The sequence below is a fragment of the Cibotium barometz genome, chromosome 4, assembly GCF_041138505.1.
Source record: "Cibotium barometz isolate CiBa-2024 chromosome 4, ASM4113850v1, whole genome shotgun sequence".
In the NCBI taxonomy this organism is placed as follows: Eukaryota; Viridiplantae; Streptophyta; class Polypodiopsida; order Cyatheales; family Cibotiaceae; genus Cibotium; species Cibotium barometz.
Genome location: NC_141049.1, coordinates 10,227,931 through 10,238,343, shown reverse-complemented (window position 1 = coordinate 10,238,343; position 10,413 = coordinate 10,227,931). Strand labels below are relative to the sequence as shown.

Below are 10,413 nucleotides of genomic sequence, written 5' to 3'. Positions count from 1 at the left end.
CATGTCTATTTGCATGTATGGTCGCTCCATGTAAGCTAATCTTGATCATTGATGACCTTCCTTTAATGTATTCAAATAATTTTTTTGGAAAAAAAAATAATCTTATCTTTATTTGAATCTTGTCTTCTATTTTTGAGTAATGTGAAAAATTAAGTGTAGTATGGTCAAGAACTTGTCTTCTTCTTTAGAAGGACAAGCGATTCGAGTTGATTTTGGGCATCTTTCTAGTGACACATAATGATGGTTGCAAATTTTTATCTCAGTTGTCGAGAAGATTATTTCGGGCAGCCTTCTCAATCTTTAATTATGTGGCGCCATCAATGAGATGAAGACTTATCGTGGTGATAGAGATAGATTATCTTCCATTCTATGCCTTGAATCTAAACTTGGCCATGATTATGGAGAGTTTAGATTTTGTAAAGAAATATAGAATTTGTGGTAGAAGAATTTTGCTCTAGATGAGTATTTAGCTAGACTAAATCATCTTAGTATGTATCTTCCTCGCAAAAAGTTTGTAATTGTAGGCCAGTATCATCATTTTCAGCTTTTTAGATCCCAAGATTGAGATCTTCTCCTGTCAATGTTTTTTTTTGGGAATAAAAGACATCTTTCTCTTATTACATTCATTTCCAAGGTTTTAATTCAACAAAAGTCTTTTATTTTAGAAGAATCATGAGATGCAGGTGCTAAGCTCAAAGTGATGTACCTAAAATGAAGCTATTAAATACTCTTCCAAGGCAAGGAAAACAACCTCAGAGAGGCAGTCGTGAAATGGACATACTCTATGGATGCGTACTTTGATATTGCAAGGTATAATGATAGGAGCAATGGCTCTTGTCACATTGAAGATTATTGGTGTAACTCGAAGCAGTTGAAGGAACTACCCTGAATCTAACCTTCTTAATAATGACCAACTGAGATAGAAGGACATGAAGAATTACCGTCATTAGATATTTTGTATCCCTGGGTTTCAAGAAGAGAAGATGAATGAATTCTTAGAGCTATGTCAGGTATGCAAAGCTTGAGGCATATCACCATTCCTTATGCGAGCCTTGTTAGTTACACGTCAACAATGGATGATGAGACCCTTCTCCATCGCTAAGAAAAGTGTATCTTCTTTATCGATCGGATTGAATATTTAGGATTTATTATGTTAAGAGATGGTATGCAATCTATATCGATTGTGGCCAAAAAAGACGGTTAAAAAAAGTCAAAGGATTCTCGTGGTATCGGATTCTTATTTCCCGATATGCCAAGATAGCTTCTCCCATTGACAACACTTCTCAAGAAAGATATTCCATTCCAATGGTTTGTAATGTGCCAAAGTGTCTTTGATAACGTGAAGATTGCATTAATACTAATACGGTGCTGAAGTTGCCAGAATTTGGGAAGCCCTTGTAACACCATCTCTCTCCTGATCCAATGGACAATGCTCACCTTAACTTGTCGTGGGAAACTTGCCGGGGAAACTTGCCGATGTCTAAGCTCGTATCTCAATAGACTCCAAGCTTTGTTAGTGATAGCTAGCACCGCTCTCTTGCCTCCTCAAGCTGTCACCATGAGATTGTCATTCTCCAAACAAGGACATTCACTCCTCTATTGTCACACTCAAGACTACAAGCATGAAAGGAACATGCACCAAGATTGTAGCTCTGTCTCCTCACAACTCTTTCTCTCTCTCTCACCATAGACAAGCAAGAGAGTGAGGAGATAAGACTAGGACACAAAGGGAAATTGTGTCTCGCATTATGAGAATAATGTTATGTATACAACTGGTCCTTATTCACACTTAGGCGCCCAAAACTAAATTCTTACAAATTATATAATTTTGTGGCATAGCCACCTATTCTCATAATTATAGCATTTAGAGTATCATTTTATGACACTTATTGTGCTCTTTCTCGTATGTAACGAAGAGATACTAAGTTAATCCCAAAACGGAGTTAACATTCCCCCCTACCTAATCCAAATTCTGTCCTCGAAATCTGTCATAGGACTTGTTAGGCCCAAATATTCTTTGCAACAACTTTTCCTTACCTGAAGAACACTCGATGTGCGACGTAGGAAGTACAAGGACCTCTAGAAATTGGTATCGATCATCAAAGGTTGTATGCACTATGTACAAGAAGACAACGGATGTGATGATGATAATACATAATTCCACTGTTGTATGACCCTTTGTTTAAATCAAATTGCATACCTTCCCTATTAATAGCTATGGACATAATCATCTTGAATGTAGATGAGAAGAATAATGAGCTTGAAAAATCTTACTGTCGCAACAATGGTAGGATCTAGAATGGTTAGCCATGCATCGACAATGGTAAGCATAAATTGTCATTATTGATTCAATGAATCAAAAGACCTATGCTCAAAGTAGGAAAATTGTAAATAAAATGTAAGTCACGCGAGCATGCCTTTCATGGAACTCCCTGGTTGTGAATCTTCATTTGATGAGCATGTATAGGGATCCACATGCAAATGCCATGTAAATATCTGCATATTCTTTGATTACGAGAAAAGGAAATCCCAAGTTAGCTAGATACCAAAGTCTGCAGTTGAAACTTGGCCATCAACATCCATTTGTATCTTCTCCACAACCGCCCTGTGACTCAATCGTATGTTTGTGCCTCTACCGCTTGTATGCGTGGGCAATCATAAACGTGACTAGCCATATTTCGATCAAATCCACCAACAATAGTTGGCTAGCCTTGAGTCTCTGGTGACATTGGACCATAAGGTCTCTTGTTGCTCCATGTGTCCCAATTCTCTGTTATCGGGCCTTTAGGCCACTAAAGGGTATGGGACATTGGAGGGCTACATCCTCATCACATAAGCGTTAGATTGTAGAGGAATGGTTGGGTCGAATATGGTTATCTCCATAAGTGCTTGCCTAATAAAATGAGGTTTCAAAAGAGGATTCCCACCCATTATCATCTGCTGCTAGGAGATCTAAAATGAGGACAGCTCTAGGACCCGCCGTGTCATGCTCTTGTGGCATAGGATCAGCCTTAGCCTCTCGTTAGCCATCGAATGGTTCCTCACGAGCAAGAGGGTTAATGTCAAAAGAGTCAAGAAGGTTTTGAGAACAAAACTATTCATAAGTGGGAAAGGTTTGTAATGAAACGAGTTCAAAAAGCTACTCATGTAATTAGCCATGTATATATTGGCTAAATTAGATAATTAATGGACCTGAACTAGGAGTATTCAAGTAAATTATAGGCATGTTTATATTACCCACGTATGACTGATCAAGATTACTGATCGTTTGTCTTGTGCTCAAGCAAGCTTCCATTGTGACCTTCTCCCTCATGAGATAGTGCATGTGTGTACACAATGCTATGGGTGCAACTCTTTCCTTCCTCTCTTCTTGCAACTTATACCCATGGCAAAAGACAGACAAAGTATCTTTGGCCATGAGCTTCACATTTGCTTTCGTTGCAAATTTGGCAAGCTTCATCAATCGGATATGTACACCCAGATTTATCATTGCATTGGACAACACAATGGGAAGCAGCTCACTCATAACAAAAGAGGTTTCTCAATTATTACTCGTAATAGTGGACCAAACTAGTGATAATTTGAGCACAAAATGGAAGAGACATGGCTGCAATCCTTCCATAGATATGAAAAGCACCCAAGGCTACATTGACAAACTATGTGGTGCGTCTAAATGTGAAAAGGCAGGCGTGTGACCAGTTTAAAGTCCATAAAGACAACAGCTACAAGCAAAAGCCAAGTTCTCGAGTGCTTGGGCATTGATAACATCATCTACAAGACCAATGAAAAACCATTTGGTTGGCAATACTCTTGTGATGGATCCTCATGAGAGGGCCATCACGTAAATGTTTTCCAAAAGAACTTAAATCATCCTCCAAATTTACCAAACTAAGCTTGTAATTTTTGTTTTTTTTTTTGTTTTTTTTTGCAAAAAAGAGACTACTATTAAGTATGAATTGACCATACAAGCACTTACTGATCATTCAACTATGGCACTCACCACCTCTTGCAACCATTCATGATTTGCCTTCCAAGATATGCGTACCTATACACATCTGCTTGTTATCCACATAGACATGTGGGCCACTTTACTTTTGAGACCTAAAAAGATTGAGCTAATCTAGAATAAATGCTGTAATTTAACCATAAACACTTTTAGCAATCAAAACGAACATAGCCTTACAGATGATTTCTCAGAGTGTAAAAAAGGGGTTGAAAACCCAGGTTCCAAACCCCCCCCCCCCCCAGCCTACCCTCGTGTGATGCCATTGCCCATAACTAAATAAATACCTTTATGCTACTTCTCTAATCAGAGCAATGTTTGAAAGCGTTTACACTGCTTTCCGTTGCTAAATGCAACCCCAACATGATATTGCAGCCTAAGTACTCAGCCATGGAATTGCTCATTCATTATCTTGTTACCCTGTATGCCTGCATACAAGAAATGGATTAAGTAAGTAGAGGCTGTAACAAGTAACTTGCCACATCCCAATACATGCCCTCCAACATGCAGATGGTCCGTTTACCTTAACTTTCTTCAGAAGTTTCATAGCATCGTCATTGTTCTTGAAATGGTCCCGTACTGGCTGCAGGAGAGAATCAAAATGTTTAAAAGATGAATTATACAAAGGACTGTCTGTCAGATTTTACGATTTTCTAATGGTATGTATTACCTGCAGAATCTTGTTTAGTGCTCTACTAATACCACTTTTTAAGTCGGACGGGTGTAATGCCTCCGACTCATAGTCTTTGATTAGATCTTCCATATCTTGATATACCCTGCTAACAAGCATCCAATCCATTCAGTAATCCAGAGATACACACCAAACACAAATGTGTTGATCCAGAAATAAATGAGAATATAGGTATCAAATGTAACAAATCAAGTATGTACTCAATTTAAATTAACTGATTGATGACCTCAACATACATACATGCATGGTACACACATAAACAGACATACATACATCCAACACATACATACACTACATATATTCTTAAACATTCATCAAATGTGAAATAAAAAAAGGGAGACAGTAGAGGCTGATACTAACTTGTTGCCACCATCCTGCTCTCTTCGTATCACCTCAAAGCTACCAAACCATGGGAGAATGATGTACTGGACATACTCTATACACGGATTCTCCTTCACGACTTTAGGAGGGCAGAACGCCTTTTTGATTTTCAGATTGACGTCCGCCTTTGAAAGAACACAAGCATGCGCATGCGCACGTGTGTGTGGGAGAGAGAGAGAGAGAGAGAGAGAGAGAGAGAGAGAGAGGGGAAGAGAGAACACAAACTTCAGTAGAAAATTTGTAATTTCAGCTCAGAAACCTGAATTAATTAAACTGCATTAGCACCTTAAGAGGCTCTGCTAAACTAACCTCTTCATCTTCCATGTAGATGGCTGAGTTCGGGTCACTCTTAGACATCTTCCCTTGTCCAGTAAGCCCAGAGAGCATGTCTTTTTTTTTTGTGAAGAAGCAACCGAAAAGGAAATCTATGACCTCTTGCAAGCACATCATAGGGAAGAAATCCACTAACAAAGGATACGATGTGAGACGATTATGGGCTTGTATTTCTTCTTTAGATCTTCACAGTATTCACGAGCAAGCATGTTCACTTTGCGTTGATCCAAACCCAGCTGACAGATATCCGCCTTCTCGCAATTTTACAAAAAAATGTGTCAGCAGTTGTATGTGTCTTTGCATCAATAAAGGGTACCTGCAGCACCGACCTTCAGGAAGAATATGTCTGCACATTGCATGCACGGGTAGAGTATTTGAGCAGCAGAGAGTTCATCTGTTTCACTGCGTCCCATGATTTGGCAGCACCTGCATATCACATCAAACAATACACCTCAACACTGTGTTTGATAGTATAGGGGTCGTGCTTCTAATTTAGTCAAAAGCACTAAAAACTAATGCAATAAAAAAAAATTTAAAAAAAAACACGTGGCTTCTCAAAACGGATGTATCTTGGAGTACCAGCAGGCTAAGACCAACATCTCCTTGCCCGCTAGGCGCCAATGCTTGGTCCTCCCTACAGAAAATACACTTCCCATACTCCAAAGGAACTGCTCAGGTCTCAAGTCTGTCTCTCTCCGACTATTGACAAAGCTGTCTCAGGCAAGCAACACCTCATCCTTTGGCACAACCTCTGGTGGGGAAGACATATCCACTGACATGTTTCCCTATGGTGCCATTTCTGTTGAAGAAACCGCTCTTGTCTGTCTAACCAGCCATTGACAACGCTCTCTTCGGTGACACCTCATCGTCTAGCACAACCTCCAGTAGGGAATACATCCACTGACATGTCCTCTTCTGGTGCCATCTCTGCTATAAAGAAGGTGAAAACTCTCTAGCCAACTCTGACTGGCTATGAAGGATTTTCTTGATGTGCCTGTTGCTGAGCATGGGGTGACACTCCCCCACTAAAATTGTGCTGACTGCTACCAATCTTGGGTTTGCAGAATCCTTTTCCATAGGGTACTGAGGATCCAAAATTGCATTGATGGCTGCCAAAGCCACCTGTGTTCGCAAGATGACTCCTATATATCTATCCAAGTCTCCAAGCACGTGAGGCCCCAAGCAGTGCAACAATTCAACAACTTGTTCTGCATCCATACGACAAACAACTAGGAACCAGTGATCACTAAGAAAAAAAAAGTGCTCTTGCCGAACTTTGTGCATGCTTGAGAGGGTCTACCCTAAACACAGTCAACGAATTTTGGTGTTTCCTAGGCTCTGATATGAACTGTGGTATTCTTGTGCTATGTGCAAGAGTTGATTATAGAAGTAGAGAGCAGCAAAACACAAAACACAAAACACAAGCACAATCACAATGTAGACCTACACCTGCTGTATATTTATATACGTGAGGAGAACGGCCATCTTCCCTCCTAGTCATCTGCTATACAGCCATCTTTCTGTTGTATGGCTGCCAATCTTTTGCCATACAGCAATGGCAACTACAGACATGTCGTGCAGTCACCCAAAACTGCACAGCTGTTTGGCCAACCTCTCATATATCCACAGCCATATTACATCTTATACAGCTGTATGGCCTGTTATAGGGTTGTCCCATCAATTATCTTCACATTCGGAGCTGCCTAGGGTGCTTGAAGAGCCAGTACATGTGTTGGGAACACTCATTGAAGATCTTGAGAACTTGTCTAAGCACTCTAGAAGGTGTGGAAGCAGTTCAAGGCTCTTCAAGCTGACTAGAGGACTCATTTGAAGATATTTAAAGGCTTTGAAAATTTTGAAGATCCTTGTGCAGTAAGGAAGTTGTCCAAGCTGATTCGAGACCTCTCTTGAAGACTTGAAGACAAGAAAAGACCAAGTTGCCAAGTGGGCAAGCCTGTGACCATTGTTGTGGTCCATGGAATACCAAGTTGCCTGTTAAGTAAGCCTACAATACAATTTGGATCTCTTGCTTGGTGGGTCAATGGCAAGGGGATCCATTGAAAGAATTGACATCAGCATTGACAAATTTTGTTCACAACTTGTATTCGTTGCATAGTTAGGCTTGGAAATCTTGGTGAACCAATTGGGGCTGTCCTTGAATACACACAAGGCTTGAAGGAACAAATTCTCCTTTGGTAATAAAATACTAGAAGGAGGGGGTTGGCCCACCGCTAACCCACAGTGAGGCATACTATGATCTTTTCTTGAATGACATAATCTATGTGGTTTATTGTATTTTTATTTATATAAATGATTAAGACCTCCAAGATAAACGCTCGCCAGTACATTGGCATCCAACCCTAGATTTTTCACTCTCGTAGGAAAACAGTTCTATCTCATGAGACTTCATTGTTTGCTTAGTTAACTTACAATTGCAAGAGTCTATGTTGAGAAAAGTGATGCCAAAGCATAGCACTAGGAGATTTCCACAAAATGGATAGACTGGAGGTCCTCCGTCACCTTAAGGATTAGGGGTTTGGATGGCTACACCAATTTGTCGAAACCTCTAGTTAAGCGTGCATGAACACAATTAGGATGGCCCGAGATTTGGCCCCCCATGGGTTAATGTGTAACCTCTGAGCCACTAAAGAAGCCAAGTTGAACCTTTGAGCTAAGAAAACATGGACAAGTTCAACCTCTAAGCTAAGAAAAAGTAGACAAGTTGGCACCAAGGGAGGTTGTTGAGAAAGATGGTGCCAAAGCATAGCACTTGGAGATTTCCACAAAATGTATGTACCAGTAACCAGAGGTTCTCCATCACCTTAAGATTTTGGGGTCTGCATGGCTAGACCAATTTGTGGAAACTTCCAATTAAGCGCGCATTGGCATGAGAACAATTGGGATGGGTGACCTCCTGGGACTTGGCCCCCCAACCCGATTTCCAACTACTACCAAGACATCGTCTCGTTCTGACGAAGTATTACGTATATGTTCTACAATTCTACATGCTTTGTTAATGTATAAAGATTAAAATTCGGGTTATCATGGAGCCGTGGCATACACAATTATAACTAGATAATTTACTCAATAAATTTTAAAACATCAAAATTCTAATGCAAAGGCAATCACAAAAGATAATTCACCTTATAATTCTTTTGAGGTTGTTCCTACGAGCTATGTCCATAACAAGCGGCCAGTACACATGTGCCTGGGAGTTGATCTCTTCAGAAGACCATAAAAATTGCACTCGATCGTGGCGCATGCCTACAGCCTTCCAGACTTCTATCATGTAGCGCCCTACATTTTGGATTTTCTCCAAATTTCCATCCATTTTGTTGTTGAGTTGTGCAAACCAATCAGCTACCCAAATTTTCACAATACATCCTGCCTTGGTGAGCTTGTTGACGCTCAATGCTTTCATTACACCCTGCACACATTAGAGATGCACCACCCAGTATCAAGTCCAGAAATATAAATACTTGCTAATCGTTGTTAGAACCTCTTTGTTATGCATATTGCATCCCGAAGAACTAATTCTCTGCACAACATTGCTTGCCTGTGCTATGGGCGGGTGAGGAGTTACATAGGCAATCTCTGATGCTGGCTAGCTGCCTGGATGGGCTTCACACTGTACACACAGATCATGCCATCTATTCGCAGTGGCAAACAAGAACCTTTCTCGTCACCGCTGTATGTATAGGGTGAGAACGAGCCATACAAATCATGCCACCCATGCGTGGTTCCAGTCACTGCTGTATATATGGTGAGGCTGGATGCGTAACCAGCCATAAAAGATCATGCCCCTTATACATCACTGCTATCTCCAGCTTACAGAAAAAAGCCTAAACCTTTTGACATTATCAGGCACTACTCTACTCAACATAAGGAGCACAGCCTAGGCTCAGCATCATACAGCCACAAGCAGCAGAAACCAATGATAAAAGGAAGCATGTGTAAAAAGCAAGCAGTGATACAGCGCCAAAACTAGCATACCTGAGCAATGTGCATCCTTCCAGAAGGCTCGAATCCATCGTAGCAGACTGGATCTTTCTTGAAAGCGAGAAGGTTCCGGAGCTCATCGTCTTGAATGCACTCCTCCCCAACGCTCCGGACTAGGTCGAATCTCTCATCCAGGGTTAACCTGGGTAAGGTAAGCAAAGCTCAAGCACAGACTCCGAAAAAACAGATGACTTTTTCAACAGAAAAGAAGAGGTGAGCTTACTCGCGAGAAGGGGTGCCGTTCTCTGTTTCGGGCGTCTTCTGCTCCTCCTTCGGTTTTTCCTGCTCTTCGACGAGGTCCTGTGATTTCTGCACGAAGGGCTCCGCCATAGCTGCACACCTTCAAAAGAGAAGGTTTTGTAATGAATTGGAAGACTTTATTTTGCTCTAATCCCTGATTTGCAGCACATAAGCATTAGGTTTAGGGCACTAGCCAAGCTCATACAGTCAGATAACGATACACATGAAGCGCACCCCACTCTTTTCTTGCAATGTGGTTTAAATGCTTACATTATATTTTTTATGCCCTGTTCTTGATTTTGGTAAATGTCATTGGAAGACGATTGTAGGTCTTATAAGGACCTTCTATAGAGAAATGGGGAGAATAATAGAAAAGTGGCCGACTGGCTAGCCTAGGATAAGTTGAGCCTGCCTAAGAGGGAAGGAGGCATTGGGATTCCGCACTTACCCATTCATGCTAAAGTCGGGATAGCTATGCATCTGTCTCTCTAAATGCTTACATCAAAAGGAGACTTGGACCAAGTTGTTAAGGGAACTGGTTGAGGATTCTAATATGCTTCTTAAAGACAAGTGGATGGGATTAGGATGGAAAGATAAGCTGTTATCTTATGCTCCTCTAAAAATTACAGGCTCTCCTTTTTGCAAGTTCTTATGTGCTAAACTGAAAGGAAGTGTTGGGGCTGGTGAAATGGGATGGCTGTACCAAAGCTACAGGGAACTCTCTGTTTAGTCTGAGGATATGGTGGACTCATAAATTCACTCCTCC

General features: G+C 40.9%; 1 protein-coding gene across 2 annotated transcripts; it reads right to left on the bottom strand.

Moving 5' to 3' along the window:
• Positions 1-4,087: 4,087 nt before the first annotated feature.
• Positions 4,088-9,881, bottom strand: LOC147638897 (tyrosine--tRNA ligase 1, cytoplasmic-like). Of its 2 annotated transcripts, none has more exons than XM_086785413.1 (10): positions 9,631-9,881; positions 9,402-9,549; positions 8,552-8,835; positions 5,738-5,834; positions 5,554-5,659; positions 5,385-5,464; positions 5,055-5,200; positions 4,674-4,782; positions 4,527-4,586; positions 4,088-4,431 (listed from the first exon to the last, which is right to left on the bottom strand). In XM_086785413.1, the coding sequence occupies exons 1-10, from the start codon at positions 9,735-9,737 to the stop codon at positions 4,411-4,413; spliced, it is 1,158 nt and encodes a 385-aa protein (XP_086641539.1). In that variant the 5' UTR covers positions 9,738-9,881; the 3' UTR covers positions 4,088-4,410. The 2 variants fall into 2 exon arrangements, with proteins under 2 accessions (XP_086641539.1, XP_086641546.1); XM_086785420.1 differs by having other exon boundaries at positions 4,674-4,779.
• Positions 9,882-10,413: the final 532 nt, after the last annotated feature.

What these genes read in the sequence shown, in the direction of transcription:
- LOC147638897 (XM_086785413.1), bottom strand. Translation starts at nt 9,737, where the DNA reads ATGGCGGAGCCCTTCGTGCAGAAATCACAGGACCTCGTCGAAGAGCAG. An exon ending in AACCTCAAAAGAATTATAAG is followed by an intron (nt 5,835 to 8,551) that starts GTGAATTATCTT and finishes TGTGATATGCAG; the next exon opens with GTGCTGCCAAATCATGGGAC. An exon ending in CAGACATATTCTTCCTGAAG is followed by an intron (nt 5,660 to 5,737) that starts GTCGGTGCTGCA and finishes AATTGCGAGAAG; the next exon opens with GCGGATATCTGTCAGCTGGG.